We start from the raw sequence: 24,098 nt of genomic DNA, 5'->3' as shown, positions 1-24,098 counted from the left end.
TAATAAGTGTGAAGTGCATTGATACTAGTAACTTAGTAACACAAGTATGAGGGACTTGGTAGTACACACCTTCATCAGTATCTTGGAGGAACTAAACAGCTAAGAGAGGAAGAACTCACCTGGCAACAGAAACTAAAAAAGTGGGAGAATGTTTTCTCACAATTGAAGCAATACATTGCTTAAGAAGTCAAGGACAATGCATTCAAGGTAACTTAAAAGACAATTTAATAGTCAGCCTAATATACAGCTATTAGAATCACCTAAATATCACATAAATTACAAAAGAATTGGTATATAGCATAATAGATTTTTTTTTTACTATAAAACACATACCTCTGCAGTCCAACAACAATCCTCCCAAAATATCAGTTACAGTCAAACACCAAAAAAGGACATTGCACAACACAATTTCAACTTTTTGAGCTAGAGAAAATGAGGCCAGATTACATTCATTCATTCACGTACATTTAAACTGTAAAATCCCCCCTCCCACCCCCACCAGTTAATCCAGCTCCAGGTGCAATTTCACATGCTTCCATATATTTTCCAGTACAGTTCTCAGAATATTAAAGTGCTTATGTGCACTCTGGTATCATTCATATGCAGATGTGCAATATTAATCATATTTGGACATTTTAGTTCAAAGTCAGTTCAGCCAGTTCAGATTTTTTTTCCAGTGCCAACATTTATACATGTTTCAAAAGCATATTTAGACAATGATTTAGACAATGTGTGTAAATGTTCGTTTGTTCCCCAAACCACTGTTGCTTTCTCTTTCCTGTTGTTGGATTTCACGTAAAGATTAATCTCCAACAAACTCTAAATGTACAGGCGTCACTTCTCTAAATGGCAAACAAAAATTAATTTTCTATACCTACATACAAAACTACTCAGAGTTGCTACCTAGGGAAGGTTAGTAGAAATATTCATAGTATGAAAGTTTTTGTTTTTTAAAGTGTGCATTAACTTCAGCTAACAAAACCACAATTAACAATTACAAATGTGCAGTATTTAGCTCCTGGATATATAATGTAATAATATTTCACAGCTGAATGAGTTCATCACTCTATGCTCCAATTCAATGGTTTACCAGCATGAACAGTACATAGAAAACAGGCAAAACAAAACTGAATATAAGGCTTTTGGATGGATACGATCTGCAAAAAGATACACATTGAGTGAATAAATTATTTACTGCTGCCTTCTTCAGCATCTCCAACCTAAACTCTTAGTCAAATTCCTTTCCACACAATATGCTACAGAAGGCTCTCTTCAAAAAGATTCACATATGGCCAGATTCAAGCACCCTAAGGACTGGTTCACAACCACACAGATGAGGTCGCCTCTTTTCAGGAATTGAAATCCAATGCTTCTTTTGAGTACCGGGAAGGCACATGGATGCATATGATTGTGTATTAAGCCCCCGGGGTTTTGTCATTGTTGAGTAAAGGCAGTATGTCCACAGAAAGCAAAGTTTTGAGGTAGGGCCACTTGAGAAGGGATATGGGGGTGGGTGAGCCAAAGCCACAGTTCCCACCCCTTCAGAATGCCCTGTTCCCAAGACCTGTTGCTATAGATGCCTCCTCAACCTTTCTAGCTTATTTGGTAACATGCGAGCCAGACAACATAACGGGGGGGGGGGGGGCTTAAGTAATTCATTATGTGATTCACTCATAGGTTTTTAAGCATGGCTCACAATTTACTATTATTGTGGAACTAAGCACAAAGCGTGGCAGTTTTCCGAATGAATTTGTTTTGGATCAAAAGAAGCTAACTATTGAAACCATACTCTCCAACATTAGTGGGACATAATCAATACAGTCATTCAACTCTCCCTTAAAGCATTCCATTACATCACAATAGATGCTACGTGAGGTCATTTAAAAGGTACCAAACCTGAAGCAGAAGGCACTCAGCAGGGACGGTTATTGCAAATAGTGTAAACTATATAAAAAAAATTTAAATAGCTAATATGAACAGGTCGAAAGGAGTGTTTTGCATCAATTGCAGTCCTTTAAAAGGGCCATAATATAAAGGAATTTAGAAGGGTTTCGGCTCATGGTCTATAGTGGTTGTGCCCTCTTCTCTCTCTCTCTCTAGATTAGTATTTAATACTGAAATATGTTTCCCTCAAAATCCGTGCAATATTTTGCACCCTTAGTGACATCCAGTCACATTCCTAAGTTACCCTTATTCAGTTCTGCTATGGCAGACTATGGCCATGGTGCTATGCACGCTTATTAAGAAATACCACAAAACGCAGAGGGACTTATTTCCAGGTAAGCATGCATAGGACCTACTTGTAACCTGCCAAATTGTTCATTCAATCCACAATTTAAGTGAAAATAGTCTCTTCCTAAAATTTAAGCATCTCATATGGAATGGTATGTAATGTATGGAATACGCAAAAATAGTTCTCCTGTACAATAGAGCAAAAATAATTTCAGTTTGAAAATACAGCCTCCATGTGAAAACACAATTATACACAATTTCATAGTTCTGTAAAACTAGTTAGTTAAAATATTTTAACATTTCATAATACCATTATTTTAAATTTCATTTGAATATATGCACCAGGAACCACTAATATCCAAAAATACCAAGAATGAAAATGTTTTGCTATTAAAAAATTATATAATTTAAATTCTTATCAGGTAAGATTGTACATAATTTCCCACAAAATACATTTAAAAGGAGTATTTTCACAAACACATCAGAAGCGATACTAAGAAGTGTCCTTGTGACAAGAGCCAATTTTTCAAAATCAATGTCATTTACAGAGGCTGTAGCTGTGGAGTCATCTTTGTTAGTGTTTACATCAGTCATTCTTCCTTCCAAAGAGACACATTTAAATACTCCTTACGCTACACAAGGGCTCCAATTTCAAGCCCTGTAGGTGCTCTGATATATACACAAAGTTCTCATAATACACAGGTTTTCATATCCACTTCAATTAGAGGTGGGCGTATCTGTTTTTTGCACATAAAATCAACTTGCCTCCTTCATTAGGTGAATAGGGAAGGCTCTGTGTGTACCAGGCATTCCTGTGTACATCCAAGTTCCAACATACACAATAAGCTACAGAATCAGGAAATCTATGAAATAAGAACTTTCACAATTACGTACCCAAGCTTATGCTATTAAAGCATCACTCTACAAGGCTTCCTATGAACAAGAAATGGAAATAATGAAATTAGTCCATAAACAATGGCGAGACTATACTAACATAAAGCATACTATCCCATTCTGAGTTTTTATTCTCTTTTCTGTCCTCCCGTGAAAGTCACATAAGTTCTGAATTTACCATTTCTGCAGTCTACATTTGAATGGGTTACTTTTAGCTGTACCCAGTTTTTAATTTAAAGTACTCTTCCAACTGAATAAAAATAAGTATAATTCTATTACAATTGCAACTATAAAAACTGAAAATTAGATAGGAGTGCTTTCTGTAAGGTGATCCTACAATGTTCTAGTTACATTAAATAGTGTAAGCAGCACAGCAATGAACAATTATAATACTAATATTACAGAGCACACAGATTACTGCCCTACAGATGTGAAATGGTACAGGACAAGAAAGAATAAATACCTGCCTACATTAGACATACCCATGTGTGTGTGTGTGAGTGTAAAGATTCTGTGTTGAACAGAAAACAGACACAGATAACATAAGCTACTATAGAATAAGCTAATTGTGACAAAGGTAGCTCGATAGGACAGAATAGTGTAACTTTTTCCAGAATATGCTTTAAATTACTTCACAGAACACTGAATTCTTCTAATCAATCTTAAAGATGGTAGTATCACCTTTGACATAGGCTTTTATTAATTAAGGCTCACTTTATAACCTATGTGAAAACTGTTTATCGATGTAGAATTGTTTTGATAGGAAATAAAAAGTCCATGTATATTTACCACGTTGCTTCCAATTAAAATCAGTATTCTAGTGAACCTTAGAAAGTGAAAACACAAAACTCTGATAAATTCTTATGTCCAATTAGCCTACAAAACACCATACAATGAAACAGTATTAGCAGAACATTGAAATTAATCCTAAAATTGTAGCTTTCCTTCTAAAAAGTTCGGGGGAGGGTGATCAAATTCAGGAGAGAGTGTCTGTTTGCATAATTCCCTTACAGCACTGCTGTAAGGTGCTTCCAAGTGGGGCCTGCTCAGTGACAGAAGCCTCTGGTTCTTGGTAGTTTTGAAGTCAAGCAAAGTGTTCTCCTTAACGGCACAACTAGAAAATGGACATTTGGTTAAAAAGTATTTTCCAGCGACGTGAATTTCAGGAGGTGGTAGAGGATATTTTTTCCTATGCAAATTAAGTAAACTTAATTTACACAGCATAATTTGTGCTAGAATTTTTTTCTGATGGCTTATAAAAAGTGATCTAATTTACCTGTGTTTCATAAACAAAGCTAAAAATGTCAAAACTGCCAAGCTTGCCTTATACTGTATTTGCAGCTGGCATCTAGTTATTAATAAACTTACAAAAAGGAAAAAAAATTCCTTGAAAAAAAATTAAGCACTGAAAGATTTTCCAGAAAATTTTCTGATTTGTACAATTTTCCATCTTGTATCGCTGGATTTGACTTGCAACCATTTCCATGGTAGACAGATTCTGAAACATGCCCATGAGAATTGCTGTGGGGTGTCGTGCAATGTCACCCAGGGAGAAATTCATTGTAGAGCTATGCCAATCATTAATCAGCACAAGTATTCAAGCTTGCCAGACAAAACATTCACACTCTACCTCCTACTGCTTTGGGGGTCTCCTAACACTCTAGAGCCATTGGAGCTAACGAAAGTCCTTGCACAGGCTTCCACTACCAGGACACATTAGTTGAACGAGGTCCATACTCTCCTTTCTGCCTTTTTTATGTTTATGGAGATGCACATGCTGCCAGAAGGAAGCCCTCTTGTATCAGCCCAACGTTTGCACAATAAGGCCCATTTCAAATGTAACACTAAGAGAGCAAGCAGACACAAGCCTCGGACTCACAAATTCTCCCCTCCTGTTCGAGCACAAGAAAGCATTTATAGCTACAGTTTATGGTTCATTCCAAAATGCAGTTTCCCATTATATTGTAATACAGGTAAACTGTGGCTTATTGAAACTACATTAAGCCGCAGTGCAATTCTGGTTCAGCTGAACTAACTCAGCTTTAAAAAAAAAAATTAAAAATCCTGTATTTGGAATTAACAGAAACTGTGGTTTGTTCCAAAATGTGGGTGTAAGCTTTAAACATCCTCTACTTCAGTGTTTCCCAGCCTTGGGCCTCCAGCTGTTTTTGAACTACAATTCCCATCATCCCTGACCACTGGTCTTGCTAGCTAGGGATGATGGGAGTTGTAGGCCAAAAACAGCTGGAGGCCCAAGGTTGGGAAACACTGCTCTACTTGAGTCTCTGGCTTCCATCTGCTTGCATTTATCCATGTGTAGTATTATGTCTGATAAAGCACTCCTTATTCTCCCCAGAGGCAATTTAATAATTTTGAAGACCCTGGGCTTATAATGGCCATTTTTCACCATGGACTTATTTCTAGTGTTCATACATTCCTTGGATGAGAGGATTTCAAGAGGATGCAACTCAAGAGACTGGAGAGCTCTTTAAATACTCTCTCCAACTGCAACCTCTTAAAACTATCTTAACGACTGGTTGTGCAGTTTTACAAAACTGCCCACACAATGAATGGCCATAGTACTACCATATTTTTATAACTGACTTTAGACATTGTAGACTCACTAGGATATATTATTTTGCTGTTTTTCTGCAATGTCCAAAGCAACTCCTAGTTGAATATCTAAATATAAAGCTTATAAACAAAATAGGGCACAAAATCTGACACAAATGTTTCAAAACAGCATTTAACATCTTTACATGGCAAACAACTCCTATTTCATAAGTTTTGAAAAACTTTTCAATAGCACTCATAATAAATTACACTGTTCGAGTATACTTTTAAGTTTAGCCATGAAAAGAGGAACATACCTACCCAGTTTTAAGAACGAAGCAGTATGATCACCTCACACTAAAATGCTGGTTCATTTAGAATATAGATTTCTAAGTATTTATCCCTCAGAAATGCTCCAGTTCTAAAGATGTAGTAAACACCTAAGGATAATATTCTAATATTCTCCTAATAACCCGTTATTTAGAGATATGGCTCAGTGTTCTGGCTGCATGGACGGACTCTGATTAAGCTAAAAATATTTAAGGGTATGAGAAAGCTCTACCATTTTATCTGACACAAATCATCCCCCAATTTTAGCTAAGCTTCACAAGTTAAATGCAAGTTCCTACGATTACCAGTTAAATCTCATTAGCTTCTCTCTTACTAAACTGTAAGAAACTACAGAATAATTTTCCTGAGTAAGATTATAAAATACTTGATCATCCTACCAAAAGTACAAAGACAAGTAAAATGTAGAACAATACAAACCAACATATAACAGAATCACAAGTGCAGAAATGTTGTTGCTTTTCATTATAATTGGCCCCCAGTAGAAATCATAGCAAAAAGTTTAAGTATCTAAAATATTTTGAAGGACGGTAATTAAATTCTTCAGACCATGAATATAGCCCTCATCGTGTGTGTTGCTGGGGAACACATGCGCAAAATCTATCATCCTGACTTCAACCTCCATGCTTTCTGGCAGCGTAGTAGGCATGTGGCAAAAAACTTTTTCCAGCTGAGGTATAACATTTCCATTCAGATGTTCTTGTGAAAGGCAAGCACTGCTCTTCCATATGTTGTCTTGTTCCACAGTTTCAACTTTAAGGGAAATTTGACTCTGGTGCCTTTTGTGAAGTGCATACATTTTAGAGAAGCCTTTGCCTACAGAGGTCTCTACCTTGCCATTCTCTGTAGAACTGATGACACGAATGTTATTATTATATTCCAATGTACCACCACTTGGCACTTGACCCTTGGACACTCTTCCCTTCTCGACCAGACTGCCATCATTTAACCATGTAGTTGTCATCGGATACAAGCCATCATAGACAAATAGTAAAGAACTTGCATAAAAGTTAAGCTGCTTCTGCTTCTCAAACCACTGCAGTATTTCTTTAATCTTTTGAATACTGGCAGCTACAGCATCTTTTCTCAGGCAGAATCCATTATGGAAAAACTGAGCCACACCTGCAAGAAAGAAACCCGTAAAATTAATAGCCACCGACTGGAAAGTTCAAACTGCAGTATAGCAATGGTGCCTAGCTTCCAAAAAGCAAAATTGACAACAAATTCTCAGCTATTCATATAACAGAATTCAGGTTTCAGTTGCTATTCACAGTCAGCTGATAACATGCCCCCAAAAATTCAGACAAGTGCCCCAATTCAGATTTCCCATCATCAAAATATTAATTGCAATGTTAAAGGTTTCAGAGCAAGTGTGTCCGATTTTGGTGTTCTCTGGCTCAAGTCTCACTTCTTACATGCACTTAAGCAAGCCCTCATCTTTCAGTTTTATCCACCCAATGCACTATGGGAATACTTTAGCATGATCACATCTTCCACACATTTTACTTGCGCAAATTCAATTATACACACTCAGCTCAGGCAGCAGTTGCCTTCTGGGTAACAGTTACAGCAGACGAGTGGGGGGAGACTAAGACAGAAGGGAGGTGAGAGGCAGACAGAGGAAGAAGAAACCCACCTCTCTCAGCTGCATGGTGAGTAGGGAAGTGAGGATGAAAAAAATCCCCGCTGCAGAAGGGAAGAGAGGCGCCAACCCAGAGACATACAGGCAGAAGCAAAAAGCTGGAACAGTGTTGCAGCTTCTGCCTGCCTCTTTCCCTGTCTGCCTTTCTCCTCCCTTCTGCAGCTGAAGGAACCAGGTTTCTTCCTCCTCCAACTGTTTCTACTGCTTCCCCACTCGTCTTGCTGCCAAGGCAAGATTTCTTCTTCCCCTGGCAGTGGGGATGCAGGGAGCTCCTCCGTGAGATCCCCGCCCCCCTTCCAGCAGGCAGCTTTTGACTATGCACAGTTCTGCATGCGTGTGCTGCTTCTGGAACAGAACCCTTAAGTGAGTTGTGATTGCACTGTACAAGTGACCTAGTTTCCAGGATTATTGTGAGAGTTTATGGGAATCACTTTAAACCCTCAAAACATACTATCAATGCTCAGAACTTATAACTAAAGAGCTGGGACTGCACTATAAAATATTCATGGGGAGCAATCCTATAGCAGGATCTCAAGTTAGGATGAGCAGGTTAGGATCCAGTGCACCTCCATGTGAGTTAGGAGGTTCCTGGCATAGGCAGGTTATGCGGTCTTAACTCCCTCATCCGAAGCTAAGTCAGAGATACACATATTTCCCCCATCCGAGCTCTCCCACCTTTAACCCCAAGTCAGAATGATCCCACTTTCTTCCCTTCCCTGGCAATCCTGCATGCTAGAGGGTTTTATAATATTGTCCTCAATTTTCTTAACTATGAGACAAGCTACACGTAGGTTATAAGCACACAGTCTCGTAATAAAGGCCTAAAATAGTAGTACTACAACCTGGTCTAAATCCAAACATTACCATCTTTTACTGTCTCTTTCGTTAAGCCTCTTCCATAGTGCTGGTTTTGCGTCTCATAGCTGTCAGAATGGGCGCGATAAACCTTAAAACACACAAAATAATAATGTAATTTTGCCAACTGATTTCTGAAAAAATGTCTTTGTCCTAGGACTAGTTCCAATGTACTCTTCAGCATACAAAAGAAGGCTTTTTTTTCAAAATGCTTTATCCACACATCTCTGAAACTATTTCATGAGCTGGATCTATCTAGCAATCCAAACTCAGCAAGTTCACATTGAAAACATCATAAACTTTGTATAATCAGATATAGCTTTTTCAATGGAATAATACATCAGTGAGATGTTATGTTATATACCTCTCTATACTTTACAGTCCAATAACAAGAAACCAGTGCAAATAAAGTTATAGGTGTTCAGAATGTCTACTCCGATGCCCCAGAATCAACTGGCCTATGTAGTCTTCGGATATAGGCCAGTGACAGAGGATAGCTTAGTATTCTACAGGGGATCTAAACTCAGACATATAAGTTTATGACCAAGCATCATTGCAAAACAAGTCTGTCTGGAAAACAATAAACATGCTGCATAAAAATAGAAATCAAATGAATATGAAAATATGTGTGCATATAACCACTAACAGCAGCACGTTTAGAAACAAAAAAAATATTATCTAGAATAAGATCACTAAACCAACATTTAAATTATATTTGTTACATGGGACAGCAAATGAACTGATACTTATTTTTCATTCTCAGTAACTACACAAACAGAAGCAGTTGACAGTGCATCCAGCAAGGTCCACCAGAAACCCAGCCAAATGGGCAGGGTATAAATAATAAAATTATTATTATTATTATTATACAGGCTTCAGACCATGGTGTTCCAATTAAAATCTCAGAGAGATGCATACAGACATAGGAAATACAGCATATATATATTTTTGCAATCTATGTCTCTATCCAAATCTGCCCATTTTCATTATATTAAAGGAACAGATTTTTTGCTGACATATTTTATGCCAATCCAGAATGTACATAGGGCATTTATTCTGCTACAGCAGATCTGAAAGTTAAGCACAAATATAGGGCTGCTTTAACAGGGAGTCTGGGAATGGTTGGAATCCAATTGACTGAAGTCAGCAAGATTACGATAAAGGAATAATACACTTCTCCCACCAAATGTTAATGAACATGTGTTTGGCACTATAAGAAAGCAACTGGACAGCAAAATAATACTAAAGAACTTGAACATCACATACAGTACAGAACATTAATAGCTCCCTAAACATCTATGAACACAGACCAAAAATATCTGTCAAATTCAAGTGCCAAACAACATCATCCACCTTCAGTAATATACTGATAAAATATGTTAATAACTAGAGCTTCATTGAGGTCTCCATGGGGACCAAACAGAAAACATGTTGTTTCTTTTCTTCTACTTGGCTAGGGAAATTGCAATTATAATCTATTGCCTGAAGGCTAATTTTTAAGGTTTTGAATGCGCTTCAGCATCAGAATTCAGTAAAAGTCAATTAATGCTTCACTAACACAATGCTATGCAAGACTGTTGCAGTTTATCACCATGCTGCACCAAAGACCTGAAGGGATAGCCAAGCTATCGACACAACATGTTAGCTCTCTGGAGGACTGCTGTGAACAGCTTAAATTTCTGAATGCAACCCATATGAAGTTATGAATATGAAGTTAACAAATCTAGCTATTTGCTGGTGTCATTGAGTAGAACAATGAAATGGAACGTAAGTATGGGGCGCAAGAGGCGGAACTACTGAGAATATAATATGATAAAGGAGGAAGGATAGAGCTATATGAGAAAACCAGGGAGATAAAAAGAAATATATTATCAAAGTCCACATCTAGACTGACTAAGTGCAATCTTCTTTATAAAAAGAAAAAAGAAAATCTTGAAGATGCTGTTCAGATTACTGTACTCAAAAGAGAAATCAATAATAGGTCTTCCTTTGGATCGCCAACCCTACCCACTTCTTTTCTCATTATTATTATTAATGAGAAGTTAATGCAGATTGTCTCAATTCAGTCACCTACATCTCCCTGCAATAAGGGAAGCAGGGAATACGGCATGACAGAAAACATTCAAACCCAAAGCATGCTGACTCCTAATACCTTTCCGTGGGGAAAATATCATCTATATACACAAAGTATCAAATGTGGTGACAGTGATAATAATACAACAAAACACCACCACCACAAACTGGCTTATAAGTATAAAACCAAATTTACTAGAATAGCTAGAATAGAGACAGACTTAAAGGTAAAGGTAAAGGTACCCCTGCCCGTACGGGCCAGTCTTGACAGACTCTGGGGTTGTGCGCCCATCTCACTTAAGAGGCCAGGGGCCAGCGCTGTCCGGAGACACTTCCGGGTCACGTGGCCAGCGTGACATTGCTGCTCTGGCGAGCCAGAGCCGCACAAGGAAACGCCGTTTACCTTCCCGCTGGTAAGCGGTCCCTATTTATCTACTTGCACCCGGAGGTGCTTTCGAACTGCTAGGTTGGCAGGCGCTGGGACCGAGCAGCGGGAGCGCACCCCGCCGCAGGGATTCGAACCGCCGACCTTTCGATCGGCAAGTCCTAGGCGCTGAGGCTTTAACCCACAGCGTCACCTGCGTCCCTAGAGACAGACTTATAACCATTCAAACAGCAAACATACTAAGGTGCCATGTGCAAGACAAAGCCTGGAGATACTGTAAACATGGAGTGGATAAATGTACAACTCTATCTTAACAAGTTACATGTACAGTAAACGTTATACAGACTGGATAAATGAACCATTCAACAAGTAGCGTTAAGTCCAGTCACGGAATGGCAACCCCGTGCCACCACAACGGCAAGGGTAGCACACTGGAGAATATGAAAAAGTTTTTCAAAGCTGTTTTTCAAAGATTGAACTGGATTAATGTTCTTCAATGGGTCTTGAGTTGGAAACACAAAGCCGCGTACATGGATCACTCACGGGAAGGCAAATCAAAGTGACCACCGTGGTGAGAATAACACAAGTAGGCAAAAGCAGCTTGGGGGTCGCATAACTAGTTAGCATGCCAGAGTCTCGTTTATTATCTGGCACTGGATGCTACCCTTGCCCTTGTGGCGGCACGGGGTTGCCGTTCCATGATTGGACTTATGCTACTTGTTGAATGGTTCATTTATCCAGTCTGTATAACGTTTACTGTACATGTAACTTGTTAAGATAGAGTTGTACATTTATCCACTCCATGTTTACAGTATCTCCAGGCTTTGTCTTGCACATGGCACCTTAGTATGTTTGTTGTTTGAATGGTTATAAGTCTTTCTCTATTTTAGCTATTATTCTAGTAAATTTGGTTTTGTACTTATAAGCCAGTTTGTGGTGGTGTTGTTTTGATGAAAATATCATCTAAACATGATTTTAGTTGCCTCCATGTTGTCAAGAGCATAAAAAGATTTAAAATCCAATGAAGAACTGCATCTTACCCTCATGCCTAGCACCAAGAACCCAATCTCTTCCATTAATGGGTACTTGCTGACTTGTTGCTTAATCTTCTCAGCGGAAGCATATGGATCATAGCTTTTCTGGCCTATTTTTACATCCATTATACATGGCTTTTTAAATCTGTGTGTCACATCTTCCAGTTTCAGGTACAAATCTGTTAACAATTCAGAATAAACCAGATCAATGTCATAATCTAACCAACCCAATCATTAGAGGTCAGTGGAAAGTACACAAGCACAGGAGTGGCTCAAAGATGGCGTCCTCCTGGTGGTGGTAATATTACAAACATTATATTAACCATCTAATTCCCAACAATGATTCCTTTTAGTCTGTGATTTTATTTCATTGTGTCTATTTTTATATCCCTTCTCACTATCAGAGAGTGTTGTGTAAGTTAATATAATAGTAGTGTTTTATAAATTATTTTTATTATGAAATCTGCTGTCCAGGTCAGCTTCAGCTTCCTGTGTAAGAACGTAAGTAATTACAGTAACCATACTTTCAATGAAACAAATTGTAACTAACATTCTGAGAAAGTATAAAATGTTAAAAGATAATAATAAGCCCTTTAGCATGCTTTAAATTGCCAACATTTATTCTTGGCGGTGGTCATCTTATTATCTTCCTGCAAGACTACTGTACCTTACTAGTGGTACCCCTGTTGCTGTTAGCAGCAGTAGGTGTATTTTGACATACAAATTCTGCAATAGACCTAAATATGCTAAACTGGATCTTACTGAAGAATCAATTGAGTTTGCAGAAAACAGACCTTATTTACATGACATTTTTCCATCTACAAAGCATAGCAATATATTGTTTCATGATGTTCCACATGATAGTGATTTATCACGCTGTGCTCGGGTACTTAGTTTCTGGCATTTTCAGAGCCATCTCCCAAGCAGTTGCCAAAAAATTAGTGCTTATTGCACTGTCTAACAGCATTACCGTTGGGTGCAGTAGGTGATGACCAGGTTCCATAATATTTTGGCAAATATTTTTGGAGTTCTAGAAACACAGAGTCTTCACAGTCAGCAGCATACACCTGAAATAAAAGAAATATGTTTGAACTGCAACAAACCACTCAATTCCCTCTTGTGGCAGTCTACATTTGGATATTTAGAACTTATGGGGGGAATTCAACATCATGCTAAAGTAGTCTTCAGCACAAGCATTTCGGCTTGCCAGATGGAACAATTCATTCTCGTACCCCTGCACGCTGTCCCAGCGCTTCTTCCAACCACCAGCACCCAACCAGTTTCAGGGATACACAACCTAAAGACCTTGCTCAGGGCTTCCACTAACAGGACTTGTTAGTTGAATCTTACCCTCTGTATGTTTAAAACCTCACACTCAATGAGAAATATCCATTTAGAAAGGAAACAAAGTGTCTTTCTGAATAAATGTTGTAAATTGTGCCAGAACGTTTGACTACTGTTAAGTCTTTTATAAAAAAATAAGTATTTTGCTATCAAAAAAACCCCACCCCAAATTGAAGTTCAGAGTTTGACAGCACTAAAGCACACAAATGTGTGATTAGGGATTCTGTGCGGCATGAGTCAATCTAATCAAAACATTCTTAGGTGTACTAGTGGCAGGATGGGGCACAGGGAGACAAGTCTGGTCTCCCTTTCACCTTCAGTTATGGCAAAATCAAGTATGAGGATAATCTTTCAGTGATGAATTAATCAACTGCATTCTCCCACCCCACCCCAAATTCCTAAACTAAATGTCCTTTAAAAGATTATATTGGATTGGTATAACCCTAGAAGGTAAAGGGACCCCTGACCATTAGGTTCAGTTGTGACCGACTCTGGGGTTGCGGCGCTCATCTCACTTTATTGGCCGAGGGAGCTTCCGGGTCATGACTAAGACACTTCTGGCTACTAGCCACAATGGCTATTTTCTCCACCATCAGAGGTCCTATGCCTCTGAATACCAGTTGCTAGAGATCACAGAAAATAAAAGACAGAGAGGAGAGCAAAATGGACTTGTAAAACCTTTAATAAAGGTAAAGGTAAAGGGACCCCTGACCATTAGGTCCAGCCGCGGACGACTCTGGGGTTGCGGCGCTCATCTTGCTTTATTGGCTGAGGGAGCCGGCGTACAGCTTCCAGGTCATGTGGCCAGCATGACTAAGCTGCTTCTGGTGAACCAGAGCAGCGCACGGAAACGTCGTTTACCTTCCCGCCGGAGCAGTACCTACTTATCTACTTGCACTTTGACGTGCTTTCGAACTGCTAGGTTGGCAGGAGCTGGGACCGAGCAACGGGAGCTCACCCCGTCGAGGGGATTCGAACCGCCAACCTTCTGATCGGCAAGTCCTAGGCTCTGTGGTTTAACCCACATCGCCACCTGCATCCCGGTTATAACCCTAGAAAGCATCCAGTAAATACAGGAACTCTTAACATAGCCTACCATGTGGGTTTATGCTTCCAAGAAGGGGGGGAGGGGGGGAGGGGAGGGGAGGTAGAGTGGACTGCAAAACTTGTGTACTGTAACATTAGCAGCTTTATCATTGATTGAATTTGTAAAACAATTAAAGTGCATTGTTTCTACTGCCATAAGATACCTGATTTTTGTTAGAGGATGCAATTATTTATTTTGTTCATGACTTGTCATTCAATTGCAGCAAAGCCACACCATCAATGAGAAACAGAAAGAATATTAAAACATGCAACTCAACAGCTAATTCCTAATGTGACACCAATGCAATTTTAAATTTTTTTATTCAATATTAAATTTTGACCCTTAGTTGGCAATAACAACTGCAGAGGCAAAATGCTGAGCAAATACTTTTCAGAGACAGAATGACAGTCAGTCCTGTTATTCTAGTTACACTTAAAAAGGAAATGAACAAGACCATACAACTGAGTTGCTGGATTTACAAATTACTGTTGTCCATTATATATACTTATAAAGGAAAAAATGCCTTCAAACTCTTGTCTGCCTCAACTATTGGATTTTCTTTCACCAAGAGAAACCAGGTGACAGATCACAGGCTGCCTTGCCTGTCTCCTATGTAGTTCAGGAAAAAGCTGAAGCTTGCTAACAGGTTAATTTTAGGACTCTAAATTATTATTGTTAACACACTACAAACTCTAGTGAATTTATTCCTTTTCCAAATCCCCCACCCCCTAAAAACCAAGTCAATATAGGCATCCAGCTATAGGAATAGTAAAATAATCAAATTACTTATACTGAAGAAGTTATAGGGTCTGATTAGCAGGAAAAAATACTTTGTTATAGGAGACATTTCCTAAATGAGGATCACACTGTCTTTGGCTTTAATAGGGAATGGAATCATTTGCACCAAATGTTTCAGCACAAACTGTTCCAAGAGCTCATATATGAATGAACAATTTACATTTTCTCTCCACGTGCACACTAATGTTACTTTAGGCAACTCTGGTAGAAAGTACATAATTCACTCTGACTCAACCAAACATATGTTGTAATTTCATTCCCCAAGAATGGTTTCAACATTTATTTGCAATATTAGTTTGTTCTACTGACAACCAAAATTTAACTTCAAAGATGTGCCACCTATGCCATGAGATCCAGTAACTAGCTACATAGCCCCAGGTTCCTGTACAGTGATTTCAAGGAAACAGGGTAGCAGGAGCATTCTAGCACCCCCTTAGCCAAACTGGCTTTTACTCCTATATCACACCTTATTTGGTGCAGTGTACCACTCCCTCTTCAATGCATAAACCAGTCTTCGTTCCTCCAGAGGCTCCATGCCTAAATAGCCCCCTAGATAATCAAATAAGCAGTTGCCAATGGGGCCACATCACAGCTAGCATGAAGCTCACTTATGGAATACAGTCATACCTCGGGTTGTGAACGCTGCAGGTTGTGTGTTTTCGGGTTACAGACCGTGCCAAACCCGGAAGTACCGGAACGGGTTATTTCCGGGTTTTGGTCTCGCGCATGTGCAAAATCGCTAGATCACACTTTGCGCATAAGCACCAAATCGCGTCATGTGCGTGCGAAGACGCAGCGCTGCGGGTTGTGAACATGCCTCCCGCATGGATCACGTTCACAACCCGAGGTATGACTGTATAGAAAAACAAGGGGAAAGTTATGGATAGATGCTCAACAACCAGACAGGCACATGATGAAACTACCAGTGTGTCTGCTGTGTACACAAGATGACCTCTGAGACTGTCAATAAAGGGATGCACACCAACATTACTGACAGTGGAAGACATCAAACACTAGTCATAATCAAGACCCACTGATGTCAAAAGCTCCAAAGTATGTCATCTTCCTCCCATATAATCAGTCTCTGACACTGATCAAGACTACCATATTTAGTTTGCCATTTACAGTATGTGCTAAGTTGGGACAGTAAGGTTATGCACAGAGGTTCCCAGTGATAATTAAACAGAGGGGTGCTTCAATTCAACAACAAAAAAGCATAACTTCAGTTAAAGGATGAATTGGAAAACAATTACCTTGTTATAGAATTCTAGTTCTCTGGGCCCTCGAGGTGGTGGCTGCAATTGTTTGAGGACTGTGCCATCAGGATGCTGCAGGATGCCTGGGAAACAACAAATACATTTGTTCACATCTTAACTTCAGCATGCTTTTGAGTCCAACTATGATAACATAATCTAGTATATACACTAAATGTTCAAAAAAAAACCCAAGAGTTCGTTAGGGGGGAAAGTAAGAGTTCATGTTAGGAAGCAGCTTTCTTTAAATGAAATCAAAAACACAGAGAACATACACCTTACCTTAAGAGTCTGGTACTTATCCTGAAGACCAGGCAAATCTTTCACACATGGTTTGCATGTAATGCTAAGCCATGATTTGTTTAACAAATCAGTAGTTAACCATAAATTATCCCACAGATTTGTCAAACTATGGTTTGTTTCTCCAAAGTTTGGTCTGTTTCCCATCTGCTCTAGCCCCATGCATTTGTACCCTGGTGAGCATCTGGAGTGGAGTAGCCAAGCAAACTATGGCTAAGGAAAGTGCTGAGCTCACATGTAATGCTAAGCCATAGCTAAAACGAAGACAGGCTCATAAGCAATAGGCCATGGCTTCAAATCATGGATGACCGGCAATAAGGAAACAATAGATAAGCTGCTGGGAAGGGTTCACACGTAATGCTGAACCATGGCCTAGCTACACAAGAACCAGGACAAATGTGGAGCAATAGTTTTGTTATTTTGCAGCTAACTTCTCTGCTATTTTTCAATCACCAAAACAGTGTTAGTTCTGAACAGTTTCATCTCACTGAAGTTTCTTCACAGCAGTGGTAACTTAAAATTTAATCTTTAAACATTTATTTGCAACTACTGGAATAAGCCCTTTGGATCCAAATGAAACTTCAATATCATGTTGTTTTTTTCTTTCTAATGATGTTATTCAAGACATTCAAGACAGGCAATATTAGTACAACCACAACGTCACAAATTAAAATTGAGACTCATTCTAGGCTGCAGTATTACCATTAGGACAACAGACTACAATAAATGTTATCTCCACTAGTTGAAAAATAACCAAGGTTTCTATTTAGTAATGGTTATAGTTATAAAAATCAGCCTTTGGACTTTATTATTAGTAAAAGTAAAACTTTAGTTTCCAGGTAAAATTGAACATAATGTTATTTTCAGCAATAAATCTTTGTTGTTACAGTCACATTATGCAACCCTGAGTGAAGCCACAATCAAAACCACTCTGTCAGACAAGCAAAATATGAGTGTTTACCCCCTCCCACCTCTATTATAAATTCCCTTTATTAAGAATTTTAAGTAATCAGAGCACATGTCAGAACAGCCTTTTTCTAATGTAGTGGAGAGAGCAACTCTCATAGGAGTCTTTCCACTTTTTGAAATTCTGTGTGTGCTAGCAATTAGGGAAAGGCAATTTAAGGTAAGAAGCTGGGACAGTGATAAGAGAAGTAAGATCTTCTCAGTGATGACCCCAATACTTCATAAATATTTGCTCATGAAAGACTACTTCAGCCCAAGCTTGTTTATTTTCTGAAAGCAAAGTTTTACTACAACAAATTTTTAACTGGGAAACTTAAAAGGGTATTTTAATGTGCTCCACTATTTCAACAGTTTAATAGTGGAATATATAGGCTGTCGTGTTTACTTTTTTGTATTTGTGATTCTATGATTTTATGTATGGAAATCATATATAAAGCCCTGCTGGATCTGATCAAACGACTCCAGTTCAGCATTATGCTTCCCACATTGGCTACCAGATGCCTATGGGAAGCCCATGAGCAGGACATAACTGCAGTAGCACTATCTTCCAACTCTACAATTTTATGATTCTATGATTCAATCCTAGCTGGCATTCAGAAGCATACATACTAGCTCTGATACTGGAGGAAATATAGCCAGCACAACAAAAAGCCATTGGTATTCTTATATCCCAAGAAAACCTATGGAATAAGTAAAGTATAAATATAATATAGACTGATATAGCAGATCTCACCTTATGAATATGTGTTTAAAAAGTATCTTTCATTCACAGAACTCTAATATACATGACACTCCACAGTAACAATACAAAAGCAAGGAGCTTATAATCTAAATTTCAGCAGTGAGGAGGAGTTGGGAGAACAGAAAAATACATGGGATGGAATAAGATGCAGTTACGCTAACATAAGGAGGGCTGTAAGCACTCTGCACTTAAAAAATAAACCCTGATAATCTGCACCAAGGTAACCCCAGATCTGCATCACACACAAAAAAATATCTTGTGATCTGTGTGTTACGCAAATGTAGGAAAGTTGCTTATTTTCTTGTTTTAAATATCATTCAGTCGCCACTTTAGGTTCTGAGATTCCAGAAGGCATTAACCATGCATTTTCATACCTATATTTGTAGTCAACAAGGGCTAGAAACACTTTTTTAAAAAAATCTGGAAGCTATATTCTGTATCCACTACCACGTACATGCCAGAGCCCTGAACTTCAACTTCTTATAATCCATGCAAATTTGTTATTCCTAAAGTTGACTGCAACAGGGATAGCTCTCAATCATGGTTCCCGCCGCCCCCCCCCCCCCCAGAGAAGAGACACACATTATGACCTTAGAAGGATGTTGGCTTAAGCAGAAGTCAGTGAGGAAGGTTAATCATGAAATTGCAGCTAAACAATCTATGTTCTCACTTAAAAATCCTCTCCTTTCAGGAGCAAACCGGTTTTCTTGTGAAATCCTTGCTTTTCAGTTGTTCCATTTGAACCTATGCTTTTGTAACTATCTGCATTTCATGGGTCAACAATGTTATAAAAATGAATAATTGCATCTTATAAAAATATAAAGATGCATATGCAAGAATATGATGGGTTTGAATATTTACATGTTGAGCTTGAACATGTGTCAGACCCAGTTTCAAATTCCTGCTCAGCTTCAAAATTTATTGCACAGCCTTGGGCAAATCACCCTCTATCAGTTTAACCTGAATCATGACATTGTTTTGGTGCTAAAACACATTGCTATGAGCTTCCTGGAAGAAAGAATAGGGTGCAAATACAAGAAATGTTGATTTTCACCACTTTTTGAACTCAGTATGAGTACTCTACAAGTGTGAATGAGTTAAGAGAAACCATCTAGTGCGGTTACTGAAGAAAAGGGGGCATACATCAATCAGGCGATCTACAACTTGCTAGAGGGCCTTCTCAGCAACAGCACCCAGGTTATTTATTCAAATCATTTCTATATCACATTATATTTTTGAAAAGTTCTCTAAGTGGATTACAACCCATCTTAAAACATCAAATTCCAAAATCTCAATAAATATTACAACCGAAAATTTATGTACAAAAATACAATAAAGACATTAAAGCAGCATAATTAAGAGGAAAACAAAATATGTTCCTAATTTTTAAAAATGCAAGTAAAAATTAAATACAATAACAATTCCACTTAGAAAGTATTTTAGCCAAATTAAAATGAGATAGAAACTGTATCCACACTTCCATCTCCACAGTAACATGCCCCAGACACAGCCTTAGCACTCCTCTACATAAGAACCTCACTCTCAAGTACAGTGGTACTTCGGGTTAAGTACTTAATTCGTTCCAGAGATCCATTCTTAACCTGAAACTGTTCTTAACCTGAAGCACCACTTTAGCTAATGGGGCCTGCTGCTGCTGCCGTGCCGCTGCCATGCAATTTCTGTTCTCACCCTGAAGCAAAGTTCTTAACCCAAGGTACTATTTCTGGGTTAGCGGAGTCTGTAATCTGAAGCGTATGTAACCTGAAGCAAATGTAACCCAAGGTACTACTGTATTCCCACTAACTATACTCATAACACAGCTAATCCCCACCCAACTATTTGTTGCCAACCAGAACTCTGGTTTGCAAAACATCCCCAGAAGCATTAAGCACAGGTTACAGTCAGCTCATTCACTCACCTCTATCTCGGTCAATATATTATCATATAAACAAAAACATTATCCGTTCTCCTTCCTCTCTCCCACCCGGGTAGGGTCTTTGGGTGGTATCAAGCAACTTTACAAATACCTGCCAAAGAAGGGGAAGAAGAGGCATGGGAGAAGAAGCAACCAGTATGCTGAAAAACCTAACCATGGTTAAGTGATCAGGCACTTTTCCAATTCATCTTAGTGCAGATGTATTTGTCTAATACTGGCTGATCATGTCTGATTTGTTTAATACAAAGACTAGAAGAACCTAGCTAGGAAAGAAAAATAGAACAACCAGAATCTGTCTCTTGTAACGGCATCTTATATATGCACATGTAAAGCCCCTCCAGTTGTCATATAAATCACTTTAAATGGCACAATCTCTTTAAGTTCCTCTTTGTATTCATGTCCATTTGCCACAAAACACAATGTGAATACAAGGATAAACACATTTTCTGCAGTGATGAAATTTCTCCCTAATGAATGCCAAATCTTCTGTTTACTCAAAACAGGAGTACATCAGTGTGTTTATTCTTCATGCAATTTGTTTCCTGTAGAAATCCAAAAACAAGATTTCACAATTAAAGTAACTGCTTTTGGGATTTCTGGAGCAGAATCGCAGGCATTATTTTCCAAACCTACCAATCCAATTTCCTTTTTTCTTTGGGGTGGGGTGGTGAAGAGAGCATCAGGTCATTTCCCCAGCTTCAAAACTTCCTATTCATAAACATTAAACCTACAAAACACCTCAGATTAAGACTACATGCTTAGGTATCAACAAGAAAAGCAGGGACCTTGTAGGTAGATACCCCTGAAGATTTAGAAAGAGCAGGGAGGTCATATTATTGAGAAAGCGCTTTAAGCAGCTTCTTAGGCAGGAGAATGTGTCGTTTCATTATTGCTCCATTAGTACATTCCCAATAAAGAAAATTTTTTTTTACTGTAAACCACCAAGGTGTATACAAACAGAGACAGTAGAATACCACTGTGTTGTTTTGTAAGGAAAAAAGCAAGCTGAAGTTCTGCGTGGATTTCAAAAACCTTCAAATTCTACTTTTGAAAATCCATTTCAGAGCATCATTTTCAGCTGTCATATACAGTAACACACCCTGTCCTTCCTACACATATTGCTCAAGATGGCTTACAATTAACATGCCTATTTTTAATTAATACTATTGTTGCATAGAGCCACAGCCAGTAGTCTTTTTCAGCTGGGTTCAGGGGCTGGATTGGGGGAGCCTGGAAAGACCATTCAGTCATAAAAAAAAAGTCACTAGAAGACCTCAAAGCGGTCTCTCGCCGGATTGGGGCGGGGGGGGGGGGACGACTACGACAAAATTAAGCAACCCCACGCATGCAAGGGACGTCTTGAATATTACTCACACGGCTGAGAGAGAGGGCTGTCAGAAAGAGAGACACAAGCAACCCACAACGTTAAGGACACACCGATGTCGTAAGCAAAAACGAAACTCGCCCTGGTATTATTATTTAACACTAGGGCACTGGATCCCACACACCAAAAACACGCACGCGCGTGCATAAACGTGCATAAACACACACACACACTTGGAAACGTTGAGGGGAAGAACACCCACGGCAGAAAAAAACGGACTTTGGTTGCTTTGTATCCAGATCCAAACCCACTCTAATTCCTGAGCGCGGACCCAAGGGACATGGCTTGGGGTGGGGTGGGGGGGGTACCTGAGCAGCCCCACTTCCCACTCCCTGCCGAAGGGGTGCCCGGGGAGTGGGTCCCGGCTTCCTGCCTCCCCTTAGGACCCGCCCCACACACGCACCCAGCCGCCCACCCACCCCAGGCCTGCCACTTACCGCCCTTATCCTTGCCGTACATGTGCCCAGCCACCTGGTGAGACAGCGGCACGCAGCCGTTGAGTAGCCGGGCGCTCCTCCCTCCTCCTTCCTCTTCTCCCTCCGCCGCCGCCGACGACGCCGCGGAGCCCGGAGGCACGTCCGCCTTGGCGCCCCGAAGAAGCCGCTCGGGCTCCCTGCTCGCCGCACAGCGCGGGGGCTCGGTGGCCATTTCCTCCGAGGCTCCCGCCGCCGCCGCCACGTCCTCCTCCCCGCGTTCAAGGGCCTCCTCCGCCGTTGCCTCCGCTGCCGCCGCCCGCCGTTCGCAGCCCAGGCCAGGCCCGCGGCTCCATGGCGTGCGCCCCCGCCCGCAGTGCTTCCACTCCCTCAGGCGAGCGGAGCGGAGGCTTCCCTCGGCCGCCTCAACCGCTCGGGTCGACTGACTAAGCGGCACTGAGGAGAGAGAGCGAGAGAGAGAGCGATAGGCAGCACCTCAGCGTTACTGGGCCTGCGCGGCTCGCAGCGAGCCTGCGCAGTACCGGCGACTGAAGCCGTTCGTCCCTGGCTTGGGTGGAGGGCGGCTTCTGAATGGTTTCCCCTACGCGGCTATTCGGTACGCGAGGAAGAGGCAGCGCTGCTGTTATCAAGGGCACAGCGCTACCTGACAGCCGCGCCCTTCGGTGCGGTGGTAAACCTTCCCTCTAAGCTCAGGGGTCCGGGGCCGACCCAAGACCTTTTGGCACATGAGAATGGCGCCCCCTTCGCCATGGAAGATCTACTACATCAGGAGCAATCAGGTGTGCCAACTTGGATAAAATATTGGTATTGAATAATTGGATATTGAATTGAATTGGTATTCGATTGAACATTGAATAAAATATTGGCACAGGTAAGCTCTGCCCCACATCTGATGCAGTGCACACACCGCATCTGAATGGTAATGCCCATCAACTTTGGGGGTGCCCAGCCCTCTACAATATTTTATTGGGGGCAAAGGGATTTTGACTCTTGGAAGTTGGTTCCTATGAGAACAATGGAGAGATAAAGATCTCAACCGGGATCTACTGATTAGCAGAGCTTCCAAGTGTCCCTGTTTTCCAGGGACAGTCCCGGATTTACAGAAGCCGCCTCAGTTTCTGATTTGATCCCGGAATGTCCCACTTTTCCTTAAGACGTCCATGTTTTCATTGGAGAAATGTTGGAGGGCATGCACCCCATGAGTGGGCCAGCCCTACTGTTGTCTAGGGCGTAGTGAGAGGGAGAAAGCACTCTGCATGTGCTCTGCTGAAGGGATTTCCCAGTACATATTATTTTTACGGGACTGAGCTCTAGTAATAAACCACAAGTTCTGCTACAAACTAAACTCTGCCACAGTGGACTCCAACTCCGCTCTCAGCAGCCCAAGCCTAGCATGGTCAATTGTTAGATATACCTTAATGGAAATTGAAGTTCAGCAACATAGGATCAAAGGTTCCCCACCCTTGGTCTGACAAAGCTCAGTTTGAGGCAAGACTGGCCCCCTACTCCAGATTTTAAATAAGGCTTAAAGTGAAGGCCATGAGTGATGTCTCACTTTGAGCAAAGTTGCTCTCCTCACACTGGTAGCCTTTTTTAGCCTTTAGACTTCTGCTAGACAGCTAGAGGATACATTTCTGGTAAGCACACTTACTAAGCTGTAAATGCCCCATTGGACTTACGTTGAGTAAATATGTTTAGTAACACAAAGCATCCAAGTCACAGTCCTGAATTCACCATTTCTTACTTGACCCATTAAGCACCGTGATATTGCAAGAGAGCAAGGATTCTGCAGGTGGGATGGCAAGATGGAGGAAAGGTTCATACAACAGACCAAGGGA

The 24,098-nt window shown here is 40.3% G+C and overlaps 1 protein-coding gene across 1 annotated transcript; it reads right to left on the bottom strand.

Annotated features, from left to right (window-relative positions):
* Positions 1-201: 201 nt before the first annotated feature.
* Positions 202-22,750, bottom strand: IPMK (inositol polyphosphate multikinase). Its single transcript, XM_079976402.1, has 6 exons — positions 22,264-22,750; positions 16,499-16,584; positions 12,987-13,083; positions 12,023-12,195; positions 8,534-8,615; positions 202-7,149 (listed from the first exon to the last, which is right to left on the bottom strand). Exons 1-6 carry the CDS (start codon positions 22,472-22,474, stop codon positions 6,530-6,532), a joined length of 1,269 nt encoding a protein of 422 aa, XP_079832528.1. The 5' UTR covers positions 22,475-22,750; the 3' UTR covers positions 202-6,529.
* Between the last annotated feature and the right edge of the window lie 1,348 nt (positions 22,751-24,098).

The sequence above is a fragment of the Podarcis cretensis genome (genome assembly GCF_951804945.1).
Source record: "Podarcis cretensis genome assembly, chromosome: 5".
NCBI classification, from domain to species: Eukaryota; Metazoa; Chordata; class Lepidosauria; order Squamata; family Lacertidae; genus Podarcis; species Podarcis cretensis.
Note: the sequence above shows the minus strand (reverse complement) of the source record. Positions and strands in the feature narration are given on the sequence as shown.

Excerpts from the sequence above, each read along its gene's own strand:
- IPMK (XM_079976402.1), bottom strand. The coding sequence starts at position 22,474 with ATGGCCACCGAGCCCCCGCGCTGTGCGGCGAGCAGGGAGCCCGAGCGG. Across the intron at positions 12,196-12,986 it reads ATCACCTACTGCACCCAACG|ATTTGTACCTGAAACTGGAA; the intron begins GTAATGCTGTTA and ends AATTGTTAACAG. Across the intron at positions 8,616-12,022 it reads TCTTGGTGCTAGGCATGAGG|GTTTATCGCGCCCATTCTGA; the intron begins GTAAGATGCAGT and ends GTGTGTTTTAAG.